The sequence below is a fragment of the Pagrus pagrus genome (genome assembly GCF_965226575.1).
Source record: "Pagrus pagrus genome assembly, chromosome: 13".
Taxonomy (NCBI): domain Eukaryota; kingdom Metazoa; phylum Chordata; class Actinopteri; order Spariformes; family Sparidae; genus Pagrus; species Pagrus pagrus.
In genome coordinates this window covers 28152550-28177428 of record NC_140197.1, presented here as the reverse complement: position 1 = coordinate 28177428, position 24879 = coordinate 28152550, and the positions used below count along the sequence as shown (strand labels likewise).

General features: G+C 42.3%; 2 protein-coding genes across 8 annotated transcripts in view; one reads left to right on the top strand and one right to left on the bottom strand.

Annotated features, from left to right (window-relative positions):
* Positions 1–3727, top strand: part of aatka (apoptosis-associated tyrosine kinase a) — a 39594-nt gene extending 35867 nt beyond the window's left edge. For both annotated transcript variants that reach the window (XM_084372279.1, XM_084372280.1), the window contains 3 exons: positions 82–274; positions 364–567; positions 680–3727. In XM_084372279.1, coding sequence (XP_084228405.1) covers positions 82–274; positions 364–567; positions 680–699 — 417 coding nt within the window. In that variant the 3' untranslated portion in view covers positions 700–3727. The remainder of the gene's footprint in view (positions 1–81; positions 275–363; positions 568–679) is intronic.
* Positions 3728–3813: 86 nt separating this feature from the next.
* Positions 3814–24879, bottom strand: part of LOC311268585 (BAR/IMD domain-containing adapter protein 2-like) — a 66547-nt gene continuing 45481 nt past the window's right edge. For 2 of the 6 annotated variants that reach the window (XM_084372281.1, XM_084372286.1), the window contains exons 7-14: positions 20255–20407; positions 16316–16558; positions 15162–15393; positions 14069–14270; positions 13867–13935; positions 13326–13479; positions 13072–13109; positions 7722–9869 (exon numbers count right to left, since the gene is read on the bottom strand). In XM_084372281.1, the coding sequence (XP_084228407.1) occupies positions 9785–9869; positions 13072–13109; positions 13326–13479; positions 13867–13935; positions 14069–14270; positions 15162–15393; positions 16316–16558; positions 20255–20407 (1176 nt within the window). In that variant the 3' untranslated portion in view covers positions 7722–9784. Of the gene's footprint in view, positions 6159–6653; positions 6698–7721; positions 10183–13071; positions 13110–13325; positions 13480–13866; positions 13936–14068; positions 14271–15161; positions 15394–16315; positions 16559–20254; positions 20408–24879 lie in introns of those variants that run through there. The other 4 variants (XM_084372285.1, XM_084372283.1, XM_084372284.1 and 1 more) reach the window with 4 other exon arrangements.

Genomic DNA, 24879 nt, shown 5'->3' with positions numbered 1-24879 from the left:
ATGACACGTTTTTTTTTGATAATGAGATTATTTGATTACTTCAGAGTATGTGAGGAATATGTTTCTGTTTATGACTTCCAGGAGAGCCCCACAGGAGAGCTGGTTGACTACACCTTCTCCGTAGAAACGGAGGCCAACGAGCAGGAATCCTCAGAGGAAAAAATCTCCGACCAGCAGCTGCAACCTGACCCTGAACTTGAAGCTGAGCTTGAAGCTCAATCCTGTGAAACATTCTGTGTTTCTGATGAAACAGATCGGAACAACTCAGTTGAGGGTGAGTTTTGCCGAGGAAATAAAATGCCACGCAGAATAATCAAAGTTGGTTTAACCTCACGATAAACGTAATTGCGTGTGTGAATTCAGGTGGGGGTTGTGAATGGAACGATGACCTCTCATTTGAGCCCCGCCCGTCCTCACCTGACACCAACCCTGAGCCCCCGTCCTCACCTTCATCCACCTCGAACAGTCCGGAGGCTCCCAAACCTGCAGCTGTAGCACTTAACCGTTTTATGGTCTCACGATTCTCTATCACACATGTCTCCGACCCCCACACGGGCTCAGCAACAGGTCTGTATTAACCATCTGTCATACAGTATTATGATCTTTGCATTAGTCAAAATACCGCAGTTAGCTGTATACGTAGTAGGAGAACTTATTTCCGATTAATTCTTTCCAACAGAGAACAGTCCAAAAGATTGAGCGCCCCTCGGCCCTGACCGGAGGAGGATGAGTCCGGGTCCTTCTCAACACAGAAAAGCAGCATTATTATATCTAGATGTTTTACAGAGTTTTATTTTTATCGACATTCGGGGCATCTGACGCCCGGTGACCCTTTATGAGACAGTGCCTCATACTGTAGTGGAAGACCCTCAATGATTTGCACACTTTCTTTTGTTTTTTTTTTATTTTATGAAAGATGTTTTTAAGATGTTGGAATGGGCAACCTGATCGAGACAAACCAGGAGAGTGGAGGCAAAATCAAATGATATTGTTTGCAGGAATAGAAACCATCAGTATTTTAGTTTTATTAACAGTATACAACAATAACTTATTTGCTCAATGCATCAATTTCTGTTGGTTACAGAAGCCCTGAGGGGCAAGGGAGATTTTTTTTCATTCTGGTGCTTCTATTCTAAGTTGTCAAAACATTTTTTTACTCGTCTCGACACGTGATAAAAACAATCTTATCTTATTAAGTATACGAGTAGTGATGCACTTCTGCCTCTTGTGGTCAAAATGAGTATTACAGAAAGAAACACTTAGTTTCCTGTTGAAAAATATTTTTTTCACTGGGTTTCATACAAACAGAAAAAAAAAAAAGTTTTACTCGTGAATTGTTTTTTTCTCGTCTCGACACATGAAAAAAAAAATTCACAAGTGATTTTTTTTTTTTTTCACACACTTTTTTGAGAACTTAGAAAATAGAGCACCAGAAAAATTAAAAATTCTTCCTTGCCCCTCAGGGCTTCCGTAGTTGGTGACCTTAGTGAATTTAAAAAGAAAACAAGGTAACTCTTTAGATAAGGAAACAAAAATCAACCATTAACTATTTGCTTATGCACATTAGCAGCATACTGTCTCTTTATTACTTGTTATAAATAACTTTTTAGGGTCTTATTCTGCACGACCATATTGAAAAGCTACCAGGCAATAAGGAATTTGTTGTACATTAATTACAAACTTAATATGAATTGCTCAGTTTGGGCCTTATAAGTTGGTGGTACCACAAGAAATTCTCCCTTTATAACACTTAAAGCATTGTTCCACATTCTTCAGTGAGGTCTCGCTCATAATTAATTCACCAGTTGAACCTTTGTGGGTTCAAACTGTGTGTCAAGCTACCAGTGAATTAGTCATGAGCAAGACCTCGCTTCAGAATGCAGAACAAATTCTGACTTAGAACGAGTCCGTTTAGAGAGCTTCGGACTCTAAGTTGAAACTGACATATTAAAAAATTAAGAATAAGAAAGAACTAAATGGTTCAATTGTATGTCATTAAATACCCAAGAAATGATATTAAAACTAAATGTAGGCATTGATTAAACTATAAAATATGTGACATATATTGATATTTCTGTTTTAATTCGCTTCTGGATTTATTTACCTTTATATTGATCCCAGTATTTATTTACTTTCGATTTTATTTATTCATTTTTAACTTTATTTATTTACATATTTATTTCTGTGTTCTTTCCCCTTTTGCATTTTGCAAAATAGTAGCCCCGCATAAATAAATACATATATACATAAATACAATAATATATACATACATTTGTAAATAAAATGGCAGAATAAAAATGGGAAAGTAAATGAATAGTTGAATTATTATAAAGGTAAATAAATAAAGAAGCGAATCAAAAAATAATTAATGCCTTCATTTATTTTTTGTGCATACTTATTATTTGAGCAATTTATTTACTTTTCATTTCAGTAGTTTCAGTCCATACATGTTTAGGGCCAGTATGCTACTAATATGCATGTTAATAAGCAAATAGTTAAAGTTTAATTTATGATCCTTATTCCACAGTGTTACTGAAAATAAATGATAAAAAGGAGAAAAACATAGTGTAACGACCGGCTCGGTAGCTGCTCCTCTCCTCTCATTGGCTGCCTTGGTCCATCTGCTTACCATTGATCCGGCATATTTTTATTAAAAAGACTGTTAGAGCTCTGATTGTTGGAGCCAGAGAATGATGTCCGCTGATTGTCGCATAAGAAGCTGAAGTGGATTCCCAAACAATCTGACTTTTTTTTAACAGCTGTGGGTGGTGGTGGAAGATGGAGGTGCCGAAACTTAATCCAGTCATATCGAAAAAACATTAAAAATGAAGGTGTCGTCACTCCCTTAATGATCACCACCACTCACTCTGGTTAACGATGACCTCCCGTATCTGTCTGAAGCACTTTGTATAGCCAAACTGGGTCTTTTATTTTGTAGACGCTCTACATCTCCCCCATCCTGGAATGAAACAATTAAACATGTGAGGTTCCTCATTCGTGTCCACAGTGCCGGCTACAGGTTCACTTTCGTTGTGGCATCTTAGCTTTTCTTTTTATTACATTTCATCAGCAATAGAATGACACCAAAGGGGATAGAGAGGTGTTTCCACACTGTTCAGTCATAAATGTTGAATGTCCGTGTCATCTTCAGTGCATCTTTTTCTACGTCTAGGTATTGTCCATATTCTCATACATAATGTATTACATTTGTGCTGAATGCCCGGGTCTGAGGTGTACAAAAAAAAGAAAAAAAGACATTCAAAAGATGACCTATCTCACATATTGTATGAATGTTTTATCAACATGTAGCAGGTAGCTTGACTTGAATTACTACTGCTGTATCGACAGCTCCCTCCCCCTCTCTGTCCTTCTGTAGCTCAAAGTGCCAATTCTGTTTCCTCTCACCTTGCCGCCTTTTTAAGTTCTGCAAGAAGAGAAAACTAGTCGCTAGTATTTTTGTACGATTTGAAAAAAAAAAAAAAAGATGCAATCCTGGATGACAGTCTCTCTCTCTCTCGCTCTCTCTCAAATTTGCCAAAGAGATATTTCAAAGCCTATTGGCTAAAAAAAAAAAAAATGGCAGACACCTTAAGGAGAGGGTGAGGCGGGCTGTTCCGTGCACCGGTAGTAACAACATTGCTGTTTCCACCCTCCTCCTTTCCCTCTTTCCTCCCCTCACTCATTGCTATTGTACTATCCCAAACAAATAAATCCAAATACTTTTTTCCCTTCTTGTGTCTGTGATATATTTATGATGTCAAAGAAAAGAAGAAAAAAAAACATACAGACGTGAAACAAAACACATAAAAAGTATGACGTTTGTGCCCATTTTCGATTTATTTCGGACATGATAATTTATATGCACTTTCTGTACAGTACAGATATAATACAAACAGGGGACAAACATGAGATGGAAAGCTATATAAAAGTAAAAAATGCGCCGTGTAGTAAAAGCCTGATCATATCGCTCAGTGTAAAGGACTCATCCGTGGGCTCTTGATTTACTGCAGTCTAAGAGGCATTTTTAACTCATTCACACAGCCACACACATTATTGCTTTTCCATCACACACAGTTTCCGCTACTTTCCCCACACATCAGACTTTAGGTAAATGCCTCTGCTGCAAGCTTTCCTCCCAGATGAGTGTGTAATACTGAGAAATGATCATAAGCCATGATAATACTGTACCTTATCTGATAAGCTACCGCTCCCTCAAAGCTAAATATATATATATATATGTATATATATATATTTATAAAAAAGCCCCAATATGTATGCACTTGTTGGCTATCTGGCAGCTTAGATATTACTGACATTTAGAGAGCAGGAAAGAGTAGCAGTTCAAAATATTCTCCTGTTATTTCAGTTGCACTGTACTGGAGCTTGCTAAGCAAAAAAAACAAACAAACATATTTTCAGGAATATCAAAAATACAAGTTGAATCGTGATACATATGCCCTCAAACCAGTTTACAACATGATTAGGTCGATGCTGCGTGAAGCACATTTTTAAGTTGGATCCGATCTCGTCTCGTTGCTGTTTTTTCAGAACATCACTGCTGTTGCACCAGGATCATCTGTTCAACTTATGAAACCGTGACGAAGTCTGCGCTGCAACGAGCCGCTGTGGCTGAACAGCTTCAGTACAGAAAACTCTTACTCAGGAGACCAGAGGTTCCTTCACTGTTTGTTATTTATAGGTTTAATAGGAAAAGATGCTTTGGGTTAAAAAGAGATCCTTTCACAATTATAACACTCAAAGACCCAAACAGTGGCCGCCGGCTACAAAGAGCTATTGTTCTAAAATGATTAGTAAAGTTTGAACCACTGATCTTATCCATATGCTCTGAAAAGTAATGTAAAGTGGAGTTTCTCAGCTTTCCAGTGGTGTCAACTTTCTTGCGAGGGCATTCAGGAGCCGTATAGTAAACATGTTCAGCAGCACGATTCGTAAAAGAAACTCATGTAGTTTCCTCCTCTGGGCCGTTAGGCAATGTCACAAAAAGTCAAAAAACAGTTTGCTTTGCTTGGACTAATCTACCTCCCTACCCTCTACCCTCTACCCTCTACCAGTAAATTAAATAAAGGATAAATGAACCACACTCAAACTTAAAGTTCATCCCGAAATCAAATCATGTATGGCACTTGATGCTGACAGCTAGCACAGGGTAGGAGACAAAATAAATAAAGGAGAGTCAGGCGCCCGCCCAGAACAGTTCCCGGTCTTTGAGGGTTAACAATGTGTTAGAAAGGAAATCTTCTTCTACGTGGGTATTTTCCATCCACAAGTTACAAAGATACGAAATTACAAAACATGATTGGTCGGTTGCAACGATAACCCTGGAGCAACACGATGCTGTAGGAAACAACACCAACACAGCGATATCAGATCATGCTATATTTAAAAAAAACAAGAAAAGTAGAAGGCACAGTTCCCACATTGACAACATGGGTATACTGTATCACCACTAGTAAATATATGTACTACATATCACTTAATAAAAGCAGAATTACAGTTCACTCAACATCTGTCCAGTTCTAGCTATCTGTGGCAGTATCCGATCTACACTCCGTCTTCAGCGCATCACTGTTACATACACTGAAGACAGTTACCGACTGTCTTCTATTCACCCTCAGGCCTCACTTAATAATTAAATAATCCTCAAATGAAATTTACAGTGTTTTTTAAGAAAAGAAAGAGTCCCATAGTAGAAGTGCAGATAAATAATAATGTGACGGCATCACTAGTAAAACCTATTAGCCATACCTTATCCACAACGGGCGGGATCTAAATAACTAATAAAATCTACTGTCACACTCGAACGCTCAGGCTGAGACGTTCGACGATTGTGGAAGCGTTTGCGGAAAAAAAACATCACGAGGATTAACCGGAAATTCTCCACGGCAAAGAAACTAAACTCTTAGTAGTGTAACATGTTCCTTGAGGTGATTTTATTCCCCCGCTAGTCGCACTTCTGGGCCCTCTTGTGACAACACAACACCGGGCAAACGTGACAATGTTAGCCATTTTTCTTTTCTTCCTTTTCAAGAGGGCCCATTAGTGGACAAAAGGGGGGAACAGCAGGCCGCTAGTAGAAGATGGGTGCAGATCGGTCGTCAATGAAGGTGGGCCGGAGGTAGACCTCCAAGGAACGGTCACTGCGGGGAGAAGGAGGGGTGAGACAGGGAACAGTGACAGTTAGGTTGAACACATGACACACATAAAAAGGAGGTGAGCTATGTTAACCACACCCAAAAGAAATCATCCTTCCTTTAAAGTTTTGTTTCTTGCATTAAGCTGAGCAAACAGCTGCAGGGTCTAACTGCGAGTTTTTAGCAAGCATGTAGTGAGAAAACTTCAGTATGAAGAAAAAGAACAAAAAACAGCTGGCAAGAGGCTCACATGCAGGGTTAGTGTCTTCTCTGTATGATGTTGTAAAAGGAAAAAAAATGAAATTGTTTTACAACCCGAGGCCTGCTGGACTGACAAATGCTGCCACGTCCACGGAGGCCAGAGGACAGAAAAGACCAGCGACTGATTCCCAGCGTCCTACTGCAGCCCAGACAGCCAATGACAGCAGAGCGAACCAGGCAGTAAATAGAGAGAAGGTAAAAAAAGTGATTGGCTGGCTGAAAGGCAATGGGGTGACTTACGGAGGTCCTGTTCCCTTCAGAACCGGGACAATTCTGGACCCAAACTGGAAGGTAAAGAGAACCTTTGGGTTTGAATCTCTCAGATCATGCATGGCTCACATTTTTTTTGTTACAAACACTGCTGGTTAGTCTGGTGCGAGATGAAACATACTGTAAGGTTGATAAATAGAAACTGTCACTGAGATGAGGGATGGAAAAAAGTAACACACTTCATGCTCGACATGCTGTAAACACTGTCCCGTTCAATCCTGTGTGATGTCAATGCAACACAATCAACAGGCAGGTGTTCGGACGTCGTGTCTGCTAAAAAATGTGTGCGATGTCAAAACTATCACCAGAGTACAACTCAAAACACAAGCCAAAACAACTCATTTAAAACACAACGAGCAGGCAGAGTTCAGTTACACACACACACACACACACACACGCACACACACACACACACACACCGACTGAGTCTTTTTTTTTAGTACAGTGACACAGAGAGCGACACAGATGCTATTGGGGGAGGGGGGAAAGATGAAAAGTGTGCATGCTGCTGGAAATGATTCAAACAAGGGTGGAAAGTTTAGAGATAAGGTAATTAAAGGGTAACTCCACCAATTTTACACATTCAAAAGTGTGTGTCAAGGTCTCGGGGAGTACTTGCGTATGTGAAAAAAGTAGCATGAAACCTTTTGTGGCCCCAGAGGAAGATTGCATTGTGGGTAATGTAGGCGCCTGGTTTTGATTTTGATCATTTGCTTATAAACTGTGCACAATGAGTCCAAACAGTGTTGTAAGAGAGTCCACTCTCCACCTCTGCTTTTCAAAATCTGGTGCCTACATTACCCACAATGCACTTGCATGAAACTTCCTTTTTCACATATGCAGTAGTACTCCCCCCCCCCAGACCTGTAAATACACCTTCATGTGTGAAATTGACAGAATTACCCTTTATTTTAACATTTAGGAAAAAAAGAAATAATAATAATTATTTGAGAGCCGTAACTTTGAAACAAGGAAAATGTTCAACAAAACTGAAAATGTCATTGTCACTGACAGAACAGATTTCTCTCCAGACCAGACTGTTTATTAATATATAGAGATATGTTTTATTTAGAATACCTTTGTAAAAAGTCACCATACATTCAAGGTCAATTTTCAGTATCACATTTTTCTGGTTTCCCTCCACAGCATGCATAAGATAAACACTTCAACTAATCAGTAGTTTCTCACTGTTTCTGGAAATATTTTCTCCTCTTTTTTTTTTTTTCTTTTTTTTTTTTTACAAGGACAATAATTGTTTTTTCAAAAGAAAAAAGACCAAAAAACTACATAGCCACTCAGGGAATACAATCATAAATAACACTGAGAGCTGCAAAAGCCGTGGTTGTCATTTAACCTAAAAACTAATTCACAGCTGTCATCGAGGAAACTCAACAGAAGATCAAACCTCCAAACTCACCGAAGCTTCAGAAAAAAGAGACCAAAACTGAAGGTCAAACTGGAGTGAGGCGTTTTATTTTGACAGGGAATTCGGACGGGAAGTTCAGCCCGGCAGAAAACTGCAGGGCTGAAGGTTGCAGTCCAGTCGCCAGAGTAAAATGTTGGCAGTCAACACTTCTGCAAACCACTGATACACATTTGTACGTGTTGTACAAATCATACTGACATTTCTACAATACGTGTCACGTTTCACAGTACATGTACATGACCTGACTTTAATATCAGGAGGTCGAGGGAGGTGGTGCTGGACTTAAACTGGGCCACAAGGCTGCCAGTTACGACTGTTCGAGCCGGCGTTTCGACATTAGTAAGCGTGAAACTACTCTATACTACAATTTTGTTTCAAAAGTTGGGACTAAGGATCAACAGATATGGTGATTTCAGGGTGGATATCTATACCGATTATTTGTAATCAAGGAGACTGACAGCTGATTTTTTTTGAAAACAATATAGATTTGCGGTAAAAATTAAAGGTGAAAATCGTAGCGTCAAAATTATATTAAGAGAAAATAAGAACAATTTACTTAAGTACTTTGTTTACATACAATTTTGACCTACTTTTTTTGAGTATTTCCAATTTGTGCTACTTTAAACAGCCACTCCAAGAGATTTATTTGATAACTTTTGTTACTTTGCAGATTTCTTTTATTCAGTGTTGATTACTGACACGTTACCGGTCAGATAGTGTTTTTTGGGTCCTATTAAAATGCATTACTTCCTCTGTCTGTCTGTAGTCACCACTCAATTTTTCTGCGCACAACACTAATATTAATAAACAAGAAATGCTGAATATTTGCCCCGATGATCGGTCTATTCCAACCAAACCAGGTATTTTAAGCCACAATATCATCTTTTACAAACCCTCACAGAGTCATTTTTGTGCCTAAACCTAACCAGACCATACGCACGACATTGTCACAACATATAATTGAAAATTTAGCATTAAACAAAAGACATTTTTATTTTTAAGATATCCGTGGTTTGCAGAAACGTCCATCACCAACATTTATTCTTGCGGTTTGGTTGAAGGGTGGAAAATTTTAATTTGAAATTTGATATGAAAACATGTTTTTTGCAATGATCATAATACAGTGCAATTTGTTGGACTGACGGAAAACATTTGATATATATATATATATATTTATGTAGATATATATACTGTATATTCTTGAAGCTCAATTTGAAGATTTGCTTCACTGCACATAAAATATGTGTTAAAAATAGAAAATAAAAGAAGCAAAGTAAGGCAGATATGACACACACCCTCTGGACGGAAAAAATCAAGTCTAGCACTGACACAAGGAAGCACAGCGCGACCTATACGGGATCTCTCAGAACAGGAACATAGTAATCTGCTGCACAGCCTTACTTTGAACAAAGCTTGTTTTTTTTGTTTTTTTGAGCGTGTGTGTGTGTTGGGTGGGATAATACTGGGCCCCACGTGTGCTTATAAAAGGCCATTCAGCCAGTGGCTTTTAGTACAATGACATTGAAGTCTTTTGGCACTTGTACAGTACATGAACATGTCCTTTAGTTCGACAAAATGACACAACCATGTACATGCATGAAAAGACAAGCAGTAGCAAAGGCAGTCTCTTGAGAGAGAGAACAGTCCGTGATGGTGGACTGTGATCAGAGATTATTCAGAGTCCATATCGCTGCATGCCGAGCAGGTAGGCCCCGCTCACGCTCTCTCGCTCAACGCAATCCTCCACCCACCAACCGCTACTGTCCACACCGACACCACCAGCAGCAGCACCCAGGATGGACGGAAGGAGGAAAAGGAGGGACCCGGGGAGGAAGAAGAGGACAGAAAGGAGGGATGAAACTGGCCTCTTCCACTTGGAGAAGGGGTGTGTGTGGAGGCAGAGGAGGAGGAGGAGGAGGTAAGTGGACAGGAGGGGAGGCTAAGAGGAGGGAGGGGAGGAGAGGAAAAGATGGGGGGAGGGAGGAAGAGGCCCCTGTGCTATCCGGAGCTGTCTGTGTCTGTCTGTATGTCTGTTCTCACACAGTCGAAATCAATTTGCCATCAGGACTGTCACTGTGGAACAAAGAGAGAAGGAAGCTTGCCAGGTCGGACACACTCAGAGAGAAATGGAGAAAGACAAAGACAGGCACAAGGAGGCACGGTGGAGTTTAGGAGAGGCGTAGGTGGGGTCGGGAAAATCTACGTCACCCACCCCCCACCTACAGCTACAACTCCAAACACACCTGCCGTGATCAGGAAGATTGGACTTCCAATTCCCTCATCAACACTTTTTTTTAAAAAAATCGTTTCACTTTTAGGATTTGTTTCCGGCCGCGTCGAGCAGCTTTTGGTTTAAATATTTGTTTTGCTGAGAAGTTTCTGTTGATGAGAAAATCAAGTCATCTCCTTAGCTGGAGGGATGTTAGATTAGTCTGTTGGGGGTGAGTACACCCTGCAGAGGACAGTTGTGTTGTCTCAAAATACTGATACAGAAATAAAAAAACACACATTCAGAGCAGACAAGAGTGTAGAAATGTAAAAAACAGCTCGACTCTGAGGCCCGGGGCCCCCGAGGCTGACAAGCAGTGATGACTGAGATGAAGTCAGCATGATGTCTACCGTCACAACACCACCAGACACCGAGACGAGCGCACTCGCCATCGCTTTCCCTCTCACACACACACACACACACACTCCGTCTCTCACACACATTTATATACATGTACACGAGGATGTACTCCCTGATTGGACAGAAACAGGCACAGCATCATTCCTAGCCCTAACCTCACAGAACCCCTGGTGAGTCAGACTTGATAGGATTACAGTGCAAATATACCGGGCCAGGAGCTCTCTGACGGATAACGTGAGGCGCTGACCCCCCTCCGCTACGCTGCACTCATTACTTTAAAGAGCTATTAACAAAAAAATAAAGCAGGAGCAAAGAGGCAAGGACAAAGAAGACACAGTAAAAGAAACAACATCTCACGAGGCGAGGAATTAAATCTACTGTTTGAGTTAACTGTTTTATTCACTACTTCATATTTGTCCTTCTAAAGCTGCAACGAGAAGTCGAAAGAAAATGAGCCGCCGACTATTCTGATAATCGATTAATCGTTTTAGTCCTTGTTCAGGTAAAAATGTCAAAGAGTCTTTGGGGTTTGGACTGTTGGTTGGACAAAAAGAAGCGAGCTGAAGGCACTTTGGGGCTCTGGGAACGTGTGACGAGGATTTTTCACAATTTTTTGACATCTCAAAGACTTAACGATCAATCAGGATAAAAAATCCTCAGGTTACTGACGATGAAAATACTTGATAGTTGCAGATGTTTTACTGCTTTTCTCTGTAAACCCTGAACTGCATCTGCATCTGCATCAAGCCTAATTGCAGGTGATTCAGATCACCTGTGCAGAGGGTGGGGAGACTGACTCCTGATGGAGGAGTGGAAGCAGCTTGGGGCGTTTCCCTCCCAGCCAATCAGGGTGTGATGAAGGCTTAAAAGAGGTGGGGAATGGCACCCAGGTGGCTCTGACCCTGGCCCATTGAGAGCCTCGTTCCCTGTAGATTGCCAGCCAGAAACTCAGCTCTGTTTCGGCCCTATTGGGTTTTCTTGGCTGCCCACATCTTTCTAGGGAGGAAACTTTGTTTATTTGGGAACCCCTTAAAACCCAAACCCCCCTATACACCTTTCAGTTTACCAGTTTATTTCCCTGGGGCTTGTAGGAGGCATTTGTTTGTTGATTTATTGTCCGAGTAGCGGACACTGGGCATTCCCCCTCTAGATTTTCATGTTTTTTGTTTATATTATTATGTAGGTTACAGCCAGCACCACCACAAGCTCATTTAAAGATGGCTCTGAGAAATTATGATTGCATAAACTGAACAGATCAATGTTTTTTGACATTTTATAGACTACATTTTGTGTACTCAGACATGTGACTCAAGTCATTTGGTCTCAAGCAAGACCAAAGTCATTTTATCATTTATCATTCAGTCCTTTTTTTTTGGGCAAGTCAAGTCAAATCCATAGTTAAGGTAAATCAGGTCCCAAGTCCGCCCCACCCCCAAATATACTGCAGTATTACCTGCAGTATCCGGTCCGGAAGAAAAGGCGCTGTACCTGTACTGTCTAATAATGATATTATTGGCCAAATGTAACTAACCTGTTCAAAAAAGTATGACAACTTACTACATTTGGATTATAGTTATTGATATTCAGACCAAACAAAAAATAATTCAAATTCTTCTCAATCAAGTCATTCGAGTCATCACGTCTCAAGTCAAGTCAGGAGTCTTTAACTTCCGAGTCCACGTCGGTTCTCAAATCATTTATTTTCTGTCAAGTCGAGGTCACAATGACTTAAGTCCACACATCTGAGTGAACTTCACCATCATGTACGAGCACAAAATGATGCAACGTGTGCAGACGGGCTTCTGTCAAAATGAGAAGCCGACTCAAGTTCACAGAAGGAAAGAAAATCCTTCTGCTGAAGTTTTTCCTCGAGCGTCTCAACATTTGTTTCAAAGTTTTGCAGCTATGATCGGCTCCCCTCCGCCAGCTCCTCTGTTACCTGCGTTACAGGCCTGTCATGATTTCGACTAGTTAAATATGAATAATATTACTACTACATGGCCTCGGTGTGCTACATCCCAACACAATTATAGTTGTTGTAACACACGTGATACCATATAGGCTTTTAAAAGAAGAATTTTAAAATGTAAATGACAGGACTAAATAGTTTATGTTGTATTTAATTGGGCCACTGTGGATGTTAAGCAGTTGCCTTGCTGTCTCTTCAGTGTCGGGGCATGTCGTAACTCGGATGAGGTGCCTTTATCTAAGGGGATTGGGCTCATATCTTTTTTATCTGACGGGTCACTGCTTCCAAAACTATGCAAGTCAAACAGTTCAGATGGCAGCAGCAGTCATAACAGTCATTACTCAGAGGCAATGAAGGCACTTACCTTGTGGCAAAGCGGCCGTCATAATCCTCAATGGCAGGCTGAGAAGACACAAGAAATGTCCGTTACCTCACGCGAACACTAGGTGGCAGCAGACACTGAATTAAAAGTCTCCTCTTCAGTTGCTGCAGGATTACTCACATCCAATTATGCAACACGAGGCTAAACCAGACGGGGGCCGCAAATTAACAGAGCAAGAGTAACAAGTGTTTAGTGTGTGTAGTTCATGGCTACTACACATGTGAAGTTGTGCCTACCTGTGTGCCAAAGCCTGCCATGCTGTAGGGGCGTGGGCGGGTCTGTGCTAGGCTCTGCGCCAGCAGCCGGGCGGTCAGGCCGTAGTCAGGTGTGGGCAGCGATCCGTCGTTCTCCAACAGGTTCCCTGTGCTGCTGCTCTTACCGTGGTGCAGGCTGGGAGGGGAGGGAAACAACGGCCTCAGACTTGGGGTCAGAAAGTTGATACAGTTTATTAAGGCTGCAACTAGCAATTACTTCCACTGTTTAAGAATTAATAGACTAATTGTATCGCCTAAAAATTGTGAAAATTCTCATAAAAATTTCCCAGAACCCCAAGTTACATCTTCAAATTGTTGCTTTTGTTGTCAAAACCCCCCCAAAAACCTTCATTTACTGTCATAAATGACAAAGAAAGGAGCAAATCCTGACATTTAAGAAAATGTTTGACATTTTTACTTGGAAAAATGACTCAAACAAATAATCGATAATCAAAATAGTTCATTTTCATTTAACTGATTGATCCATTGATCAATAATCATTCAGAAAAAAAGTGCTACTTACTTCACTTTGAGTTTCTCATTGTCGCTCTCAGGCAGCACACGTGTGTAGGAGAACGGGAACCAGCCACGCCTGAGAGAGGAAAACAAAAAAAACTTTATTAATTTCCCCCCACAGTCACTGAACCTACATGTGGGACAAATATTGATCCAGTCTCACAGGGTGGATTCAGGCAAAAACAGAGTAATGTGACTGCGTTACTCACATCTTGTTCTTCTCGTTCTCCCCATAGTGCCAGCCATCGCGGGCCTCGGGCACTAGCAGGGTGATGACATCTCCCTCGGCGAAGCTGAGCAAGGTGCCGTTGTCGCCCGCGGCATGGGAGAAGATGGCCTGGACACGGGAGCGTCCGTTCTTTTCCAGGCCCGCTGCCATGGAGCTGGACCGGGGCAGGGTCCGTGTCTCACCTGAGGAATGAAAAGGACAATGATGTGAAAAATCATTAAAGCAAATGTCAATCAATCCTGAGAGAGTGGCCGAGGGCGGTGACTGTACAGTTGTGACATCACAACGTTACAGAAGTCCTGACGGCTCTTTTAAAGGCGTCGTTTCTGAATACGGCTGAGTGCGTTCCTCTGTAGATCGAGCGTTTTGATACTTTCACAGTATTCATACAGCACTTAGACCTGCTTTGTATTCCTGGAGCCTGCACTGCTAACTGAAGGTAACATCGAAATCTCCTTAAGCTGCAGCCACGCAGAGTCTCTAAATTTAACAGTTTTTTAAATGCAGTTCTGAACAGCATCTGTAAACATCCATAAATCACCGTCAGATTAACTGATACTGAGGCAAAAGCACCATAACGAATAAGATAGAAGATAAAAATGATCGACTATCTCATGCCGGTATTTCTCAAATACTGTTTGTAAGTGATTTTATACCTGCTCCTGTTTTGTGACACTGAAAAGCAACAGTTCTGGTTCTGTTACCTTTAGACTGAGCCTTTTCTAGCTATAGAGGGAGCAGGTCTTCTCACACGGAGTCCGGCCATGTTGCACCATTTTGTTTCCACAGTAGCCCAGAGCAGACAAACCAAACCCTGACTCTAGAGGAGAAGGCCCTTCTCGTTTTTCATATTGTGGGTTAGAGGTTGAGACGAGGGGCGTTAAGTCGGTCGGCCACTAAATCCTAAACACTGATCCGTTAAACTATTTTCACGATTTCAAAATGTTCCACAAACACTTTCAACTAAAATGACAGGAATGGGTCTGAAGATCAATCAAATATTCAGCTCGTGTGCGTCCTTGCTGCAGTGCTCCTGTGGCTCATTACATTCCAGCAGCGTTGGGATTTCTTACCCACGGGGTTCTTGTTCTTGGCGGGAGCAGGCCTGCGAACAGGGAGGGTGTTGGAGTAGACATCGCTGACCTGTCTCTGGGGCTGAGCCTGGGGCGGGCCCTGTGCCTGGGTCTGAGGGGATGAAGGCCTGACCTGGGACACGGACATGGTCCCTCCATCCGTCCAGTACTCCTCCCCGTGGACTCCTGTTGTCCCGTTGACCATGGACATACCATCAGGGCCCATCAGCCTCTGAAATAAACAAGCAGATAAATGGATTTTAATAAACTAAAACTTTACCTCATTAAATGTTTAGAGTCAAAGTGATGATATGTTCTGATTAACATCTGCCGTGTTCACGTTAATTCATCTTGATTTAAAATAAGACAAACTATGATTTTGAGGTCCAGTGAGAATTCATTTCAGCCTGCAGCATGACACGTACACTCTTACTGCTCATTAATGTGAGTGCCAGAGACAAGAGAGACGTTTCTTTGATTTGCATCTTTATAGAGGGCCAAAGGTGAACGAGCTCACATCGTACCTGCCAACGTTTTGGTTTTAAATCAGGAGGTTTTACTACAGAAGTCCTGAGGAGCAGGTGAAAGGTTGTTTTCTGGTGATCCGTTTTCTAAGTTTGATCTAAATTGTTCTCTCTCCTGTGTTTATGATGTGAAAAATGGTGGGGAAATAGTTTTGACAGGATTATCTTTAAGTTTTAGGAGATTTTTTTTTTGATGTGTAAAAAAAATTTAAAAAAAATTTAGGAGAATATTTTTTTATTGGTGAAAGAAAGTTCCAGTAAAAAAAAAAAATTTGGTCAGAATTTTTTCTTTTTTTTTAAGGCTCATTTCATCACAAGTGCACCGCTTCCTCCATGTCATCATTTATGAAAATGCATAAATTTCTTTTTTCATGTATGAAAAAAATAAATTTCAGGAGAAAAAAACCAAACCTTTTTCTCCTGGAGGAAAAAAAGGAACTTGCATGGAAAGGAGAGTTTGAATGAAAGATACAGGGAACCAAACTTTCTTTTCTTTTTGAAAAGCCCCGATTGCCGTCTGCTTTAAAGATACTTAAACTTTCTTTATTTTATAGGTTAAAATAGGATTTTTAAATCATATGTATCACAGCTTAGTTTTCTGAATAGAAACAGATGACTTCTTAAACTCACCGCTGGGTGTCCGAGGCCACTGCCCATGAAGACAGCCAGCTCTGGGGGCACAGGGAGAGGCTGGGCCCCGGGGATTGGGTCTGAGATGACCAGGTTGGATTTGGAGGAGTGCAGGGGGCTCGTGCCCCCGAGGGCGGCAGAGCCCATCTGCTGGGCCAGGAGCATGGCCCGCTCTGGCAGCTTGTTGGGATCTGAGCAGGCCTGTTGCCACACCGGGATCTTCTGGGTCAGAAGGTCTTTACCCTGGTAGGAGGACGGAGAGATCAGAGAAGAGAGATATCGATTTTGGCTCCAGTGTGAGAAAAGAATAAAGCTCAGTTAAAGATGCCCTCCAGACATGTTTTAAGATGTGTATAAAACACTGTAGGTTGAATAATAATCTCTTTCTGATATGTTTTTTTCCACAAAAATGTTCTTTTATCTTGTAAAAATCTGTAAAAAAAAAATAAATCTGCTCATTATTCATTAGAATAATCTATGATGATGCAGTTATGTGTTATTTCTAGGGCTGAATTAAAATTGGTGTCGCAAACACAGAGGTCCTTGTCCCTGTCTGTGCACAGGGACAAGGACCTCATGATGCATTCAGGTGCACCTCATAAACTCTGACACCTAATAGCTGAATTATTGGACCACGACTGGCTTCCAAACTATTTGTGATGTCACAAATCACATCTCATATGCCCGCCTCTTTGAAAAACTTGATTTCCAGTGAGCACTTTCAGCAGATGAATGTGAAAACAGCCTTCTAGCGTCAAACTCTGCACATAAATCCTTCTACACAGTGGCTCAAACCTTTAACTATAGGAAACAAGATGACAGATATGTTTGACTTGAGGGGGACTTCTCTTCATTCTCTTCAGCTACACATCCAATTTCCTTATTTAGAGAAAAACATTCAGTTCTCAAAGGTTATCCTTCACTCTGTATCCTTGACCGCTGCCCTTTGCTGAGCTATGATAATGTGCTGCGTGGGTTGTGAGGATGTGGGACAGACGAACATACAACACAAGCTGCCCACTCCAGCGTCTCTCAGCCCGTGGACACATCTGTTCTTTGTACAACCGCAGACACAAGAGTTTAATGTACAGACACATGCGTGTATGACTGTACAGTCCATGCACGTCGATGCAGAACCGTTTTGTCCCTTTTGTCTGTGCTGATTCGCAGCTCTCTCCATCTCTTTCTCTCACACACACACACACACACACACACAGACTAACACACACTAGTAACCCTCTGGGAGAGGGTTCTTCAGTTTGCTGAAGGTGAACTCTTCCCACGCACACCCCCATCCTGATTAATGACTAGACTCCATGTTGAAAAAAGAAGTACATACACACACACACACAAACACACACTGTCCTCCTGCAGCCACATCTTCAGGCTGGCAGTTCACGCCCACCACTAAACCCAGGAGACCGATGTACTCCATTACCCAAGAATATCAAATTCTTGGGTAATGGATAGGCATACATATTGTAGCACACACACAACAACAACTAACACAAAAAAGCGACTACATCCTGGTTAATAACGCTCCATTACCTCTGATGGTACGATATAGGGGGGAGTCTGTTTGGATTTGAACGTTCTTTGCTCCACATGTCAACAATGTGAAAATAACAAGCAGGCAGCTATTATGAAATTCTCTGGTGACTGTTGTAAACAATACGGGTGAGAAATAGTTTGCAACTTTTGTCTCGCTCGTTGCACTGAGCCTTTGATTTCAATCCATCTTCCTCTTTGTTTCGGCGTTTTGATGCCTTTTCCTATTAAAGCACTCTCTGAAGCGAACGAGGGAGCCACTTCTCTACACACACAAAAAAAAAAAAAGGTGGCCAGACGCCCGAAGGTGCAGTGATGGATTGCAGCTTCAGATGTGCCTGTCAGCTGGGCATTGTCTACAGTCTTAATGAATTTTTAAAATGAAGAGGCCCCTATGAGCGGTCAAAGCTAATGCGACTTTGAATTATACATCCCCTCGTATGCTCTATTCGCTGAACAACGTGTACGGCAGGTGTGTTTCAAATAAAACAGGGATGACAGACGGGGAGTAGATGCCTTCGGTCAACACCATAGCACAAAGGGAAAACGTCCCTCCCTTATTGGACGTAATGATGAGCTGAAAGATCAAAATAGCAGATAAAATGCTAAGCTCCATTACTCACAGAGGTGCCAGTGCAAACAAATATTTGATGATTGAATAAATTAATACTGACAATATAATGTATTATGTAATGTCTGTGAATAGCCTTTATTAAAAGCCACTGAAAACCAATTTTATCAATTATTTTGTTGCTGCATGAGAGAAAACGCACTATGTTGTGCCAAAATCTGAACAGGTTTGCCCATTTCAAATGAGAGATGTCTGTTTTACTGTTGTCCTTTCCTTTCCCACTGATTAAGTGGGCAGGACTCAGTTGGAAAAACATGAAGTAGTGCATTTCTGTGCACCAATTAAAATGTCAGTTGTGTTTTTTTTTTGCTTGTTTCCATTATTGCCAATCAAATCTAATCAAACTACACCCACGCAGTCTTAATTAGGCAGTTTAGCTGAGTTTTTTGAGAAGAGAACACGAGGATATAAACACCAATCAGCAACGTTAAAACCACCGGCAAGTGAAGTGAAAAGCATTGATCAACTTCAAACCTCGGGTCCTGGCATTCATTTACATGCACCAAGTAAAAAACTGTTCAGGAATAGTCAGAGGAACGAGAAAGTGTTGACCCGACCTCCAAATTCCCCAGGTCCCAATCCGATCGAGCATTTGTGGGTTGTGCTGGAACAAGTCCGATCCGTGGAGGTCCCACAGTGGATCACATTTGGTTCTGACCCGTCGAGGCAATCACACAGAGAGCACTTTGGTGTCAAGCATCAGGGCATTGGTGGTGGATCTCTTGAGTCAGGTTTGGTTGCAAAGTGAGGCCCCTTCATTGATTGGACTTGTTCCGGCACCTCCCACGGATGCTCACTCGGATTGGGATCTGAGGAATTTGGAGGCGCAGTCGATGCCTTGAACTCTTTTTCATGTGTGCGTTCACGTGTGTTCTTGGGCCATTCCTTGACTAGTGTTCGCAGTGTGTCAGGGCTGTTGCCATGAGGGGGTGTACTTGGTCTGCAATGGTGTTTAGGTAGGTGGTGTGTTTTAAACTTGGCATCAACATAAATGTCAGGACCCAGCAGAAGGCTGCCTCGCAGAACATTGCATTGTAACGAGATGATCAATGCTTTGCACTTCACTTGTTAGTCCTTTTTAATGTTGTGGCTGATCAGTGTACAGAAATACTTAAGATCTGAAACCACGTTGTTTGGGCTTTTAAAGTGGCAGAATTGATTTATGCCGACTTCACACAACAGGATCCACTCGACAACAGTGTTTCTGAGATTGCAAACAAGAATTGCCCCCAGAATAGAGTCAAATCAGCCTTCGCTCTGCGCTTGCAAATTGGTGCCCGATTGTTATGTGTGAACTTTACAAAGACACGGTCCACAGGCTCACAAAGAGCTCCCCGATGCCTTTCAGATGCCCAAACGATATCAAGAAAGGCGCAATATCTGGTCGTGTCGAAGACAGGAAAGCTGAAAGAGCACCGGAGAAAACTGGAACATGTGGTTTGGAGACCCAGGCAGATTTGTTGGGGTTTCCTCCTGGTGAGAGATGTTGTAATGCGTGTCCACCCTGTTGTTGATCAGTCATGTAGTGTGCAAACCACAATGACTTCAATATTCCTAATTACACGGTCTAATTACACAGTGTACAACGATCTGAGTCATGTAGTGTGACCACAGCGTTTAACGTCTGTCGTTTTGAGAACGTAAACTCTCGACACAAAATCTGTCCTTGTCAATACTAATTCTATGGCATTCACGTATTTCTTTACTCTGTCTTGATATTAAAAACATTTTTATCATCATCAGGTGACACTCGGACTCACCTTGCCATGGTAGGCGCTGCTGTTCTTGGCCACGGCACATTGGCGGTCCACCAGGAAGCAGTACCTGCGGCGCTCCTCAGACAAGGCTGTCTTGTATCCCTCAGCGATGAAGGTGTCCAACTCGGTCTGCTTACTGCTGATGGTCTCCACAAACTGATGGGAAACACACAAAGACATATGGACATTTACTAAATGGGGCATTCTGGTTAATATCCACAGATTTGTACAAAAGAATAACGACATCCCAGTGATCTTACATTTGTTTCATGTTCCTAATTATCGCCATTACAGGTTTTAAGAGACAGTGAGAACAAGATTTGGTTACCGGTGCACTGCAGATCCTAGAAAATCATGTCAAAACCTACTTTTCACATTAAGTTGGTAAAACGGACAGAAAGGTCTGCCGAGGAAAGTGTCCACGCGAACATGGAAGTACTTCTTTTTAAATAACAACCTGCTTCATATTCACACAATTACACACATTCACATGTAGGCGCTGCTCAGTGCAGAGCCAGTCTTGCACTACCAATCACCGCACAGCTCCACTGGACCAATTAGGGTCTAAGTGCACCTTGGCGGTAATAGTTGTGTGAGGAAATAGCCTTACTCAGGAACTTTCTCTGGTCAGATTTTCCCTGCCGAGTGCTACCGAGGCGAGGCAATTATAACTGAAGATCCCACGGTGTGGAGGAGGAAGTGCTCACAAAGACCCACTAATCCATTTTATATGTCGGACAATAATAAATAAGAGGCATCTGTAATGTGTGAGTAATAGCAACAGAAAGTGTGTGTGTGTGTGTGTGTGTGTGTGTGTGTTTGTCTTTGCATTAGCGCTCTAAAAATGGGAAATGTCAGAGGGAAATGTCTCACAAAGTTCACTGGCAACACACACGTACATGCACACACACACAAAATGGTCAGTGACTGGTGGGAGAGCTACGGGGAGTCTTATTTTGAAGGGGAAGTGGCATTTAGTGTGAGTTTTTGTGAGTGTATCAGGCACTGTATTTTACAAACAGCAGTTTGCATGACGGTAGCTGAGAGTCTACGATTCTGTAACCTCAAAGTAGGTCGACTGTGACCAGTTTCATGGCCTGAGCACTGTAACACCTGCTGATAAATACTGACCTAGAATGAGAGTGGTATATTTACTTGCAGTGATTTGACCTAGACTGAACTTTGCTTTTGGGGTAATGGCTGGTTTGAAGTTTGTTACGGGGGATGATTCTCATATACAATGGGGCCCAAACGTCCACACAGCAAAATACCTGATACTTAACTTGCTTTAATGGTAGCATGCACTCGAGCTGGCCTGGACTCCACAAGTTTGTGCAAAACCTGCTGACTCATTTCATCCCAGCATGATTTGACAGTGTACCACAAAGCAGCTTGTGACGTCACAAAATGCTTGGCTTTCTCAGTCTTCATGACATAAGTGTCCCCATAAGTGTTCACTGGGGTGGAGGTCAGGTAACAGTCCGGACTCTTTGCTCTTCAGGGCTTTGAGGTGTGTTTGGGCTCATTATCCTGCTGCAGTATGAATCCTTCTCCACAAAGATGCAAACTAGAGGGTGGAGCATGGCTCTGAAGAATGGGGTGGTCAGTTCTGTGCAGGTGTCGGACTTACACACACCCTTTTGTTACTGCCATACATTTTGGATTCAGGACTTCTTTCCAGTCGTCCACTGTGAAACTCTGGCATCTCTTAGCCCACCTCAAGCATTTGTCCTTGTTTCCCCTCCTGAGAAGTGGTTTAGAAACCGCTACTCGTCCTCTGAGACACTACAAGACAGCCTTCTTTTGACAGTACTTTTGCTGATTGGAGTCCTGTGTTCTTTATCTACCAGCTTCTGTATCTGTGAAGAAGTTATTTTCCATCTCTCAGCAATCTAGGCTTGATGTGTTGATCTTCTGCCTGATTGTTCTTTGCACAAAACTGGATCAGTTGTATCCAAAGTGTTTAAGAGTAACATGTACTGTCTCCTTAGAAACCTTTAGTCTGGTCGTTAAATGACGCTGAGAAAGTTCCTTTTTGCTTAGAATAACATTTTGACTTCTCATTTTCATTTATATTTCCAGTTTCATGTGTCGTCCCTATAGATTTTAGACGTGGTCTCAGACTTTTGGACCCCACTGTATAATCAGAATCAAACACAGCTGACATGTGCATGGATAATGTATTTTATCCTGAGTGCTTTCAGTGATACAACTGTCATCCTTGTCTGCTGACACATGACTCCAATACCTTTCCTTATTAGGAAATTAGAAAAAGACGAGCACTGCATCAAGTCTGACGCTGATTCTGTTACTCGAGTCATTTCAGTCTCATCCGCAGGTGAGCAGGAATGATCATAATCCATGTTGTTGTTGATGGTGCAGTGTGATTAATATTTCCTCGACTTCTCACATCATTAGAGTTCATTTAGGAAAGTTTCACTTTGAATTCCACGAAGGCTGCTGGAAAGACTAATGGAGTTTGTTAAGTTGGAGTTCCTCCCTGCAGCCAAATGGAAGTTCCTGTGGTGCCACCACACAGTGCAGATGTATTTCATTTAGTAACCACCAGAGCACACTACTTCCCCACTGCCAACAGCCAAGAGCTTAGCTCATTGTAATTTGAGGTGTTGAGGAGACTTTAGGCTAAATGATACTGAAGTAACTGAACACTAAGATTTTGAGGAATGTCTTTTGGAAGAAATCCACCAACACCATTACACAAATCCACAGAGCCAAGTTTCTGTGCACCTTTAACTCAAACTAAGTGCCTCGAAACAGGCTCAGTTAACTCAGAGTTTTAGGTCCTGACAGGCACAGTGTTCAGTTAAAGGTCTGAGCGTGGCCTCGAGAAGGTGACGACGCCCCCCTCCTCTTGTCAAATCCGAGTGGCCCAATTCTCCGAGCATTCAAAAGGTCACCAAAGTAACCCAAGACAATGAGTGCAGTGGGAAAAGCCCCGGCAGACACCGGCTGCTATTATATCTGAGCGACCTCAGGTTACATCATAGCTGGAATGACTTGTTTTGCAAAAAAAAAAAGAGCTGATGAATATAAATGAAAGCTGCTGCACATCGATGCAGTTCTGCTCCTGTATCTGCTCTGTGCTGCCTCTTGCACACTGACATATTCAGGACACGATCCTAATACACCAGCGTGCAACACTGTACAGTTTCCAGTGATGGGAAGTGAAGAGTATAGCAGATTCACACCAAAACAAACCTGTTTACGCTCCTTTTCATTCCTGTAGGGATTCAGGAGCATTTTTCCCTGCACGGTTAAGAGCTGCTGAGGTCTGCTCCTCTGTTCTCTCATCATCAGCACTCTTTGAAATCAGAAGAATTGTACCGTAACGCTTCGGGGCACAACAGAGAGCACCTACACCTACAGTACCTGCTTGAATCTGCTGTTTGTCAGGGCTTATCTACCGCACCGCACATATCAACAACCCCCCCTTTCTTCTGCTCATATATGAATCCATAATTCCACGCTGGATTCCCTTTTCCATTTCATGACACCGTGCTGAAGAAAACCCTGAGCTTATCAAACATCTTGAGATATTAATTCTGAGTCCCGAACTCTCTCTATCTCCGTCTGGGCTCTTATTAACAGCCCTGCACAGTGCAAAGGAGTTTATCTAGATGAAACCCCCATTCTACGATACCTTGGTCCACTCCACTGAACTACATAATGAGCTGATTATCATTTTGGCTGGGGCTCTACCCATTGATGGAGGTGGCTCAGTGTCCGAGGGCAGGGAGAGAACAGTGCGAGGAGGAAAGACGGACAAAGAGACAGACAGAGAAGTGGGAAGAGACGGCAGCAAAAGAGTGCATGAGAGGGAGAGAGAGCGATGGCGACGACGATCAATGAAACGCGGCCCGCCATCTGCGTCCGCTGCCAGGCTGCGCTCAGACACACTTTACTTTTTAATGAAAAGAGAGGCAGATAAAAAGGAAAACTTCTCATCTGCTAAAATAACACAGATGTGGTGGAGGAGGACGAGGGGGAGGATGAGTTGAGCTCGCCTTCGCAGCTTTACTTGTACTTTTCTCAACTGCTTCACATTGCCTAGAAGAAACCATCAAACCAAACTCTCAGGGTCGTCAGTCAGACAGTATCTCAGCCCTGCTCGGTGGACGGTTGTCATTGTGAAGTGTGGGCCTTGAAGGAGCTCGAGGCTCTCTTCCTCTCTGGTTGTCGTCCTCCCTCAGGCACTCTGGCACAAACGACTTGACTTTTCTCTCACCCACCCACAGCGGCGATACGATCAGGGAAAGTGAGCAGGCCGAAAATGAGAAAAGGGAGATTGATTTTCCCTTTTCCCTGCGAACCGACTGTACGTTTATGAGTCCGGAGCCTGATGAGCTCGCTCCTCTGCACAGATGGGCCCAACTGATCAGTCTTACAGACTCAGCGAGAGTGTGGAGTAATGCTACTGCTCTCCACGTGCAATGTGCAATAAGTTTTTAATTGTTGGGCCTTTGTGCTCTGCTGGTTGTTTGGCTGAAGTCCATCTGTTGCCACTTCTGCTTCGATCCACAGCCAAATGCTGTATTATACTGTATCAACTACTTTTAATGAAATTTGGACAAACCCTTCAGTTTTCTGTGAAACCTTCAGGACTCTGA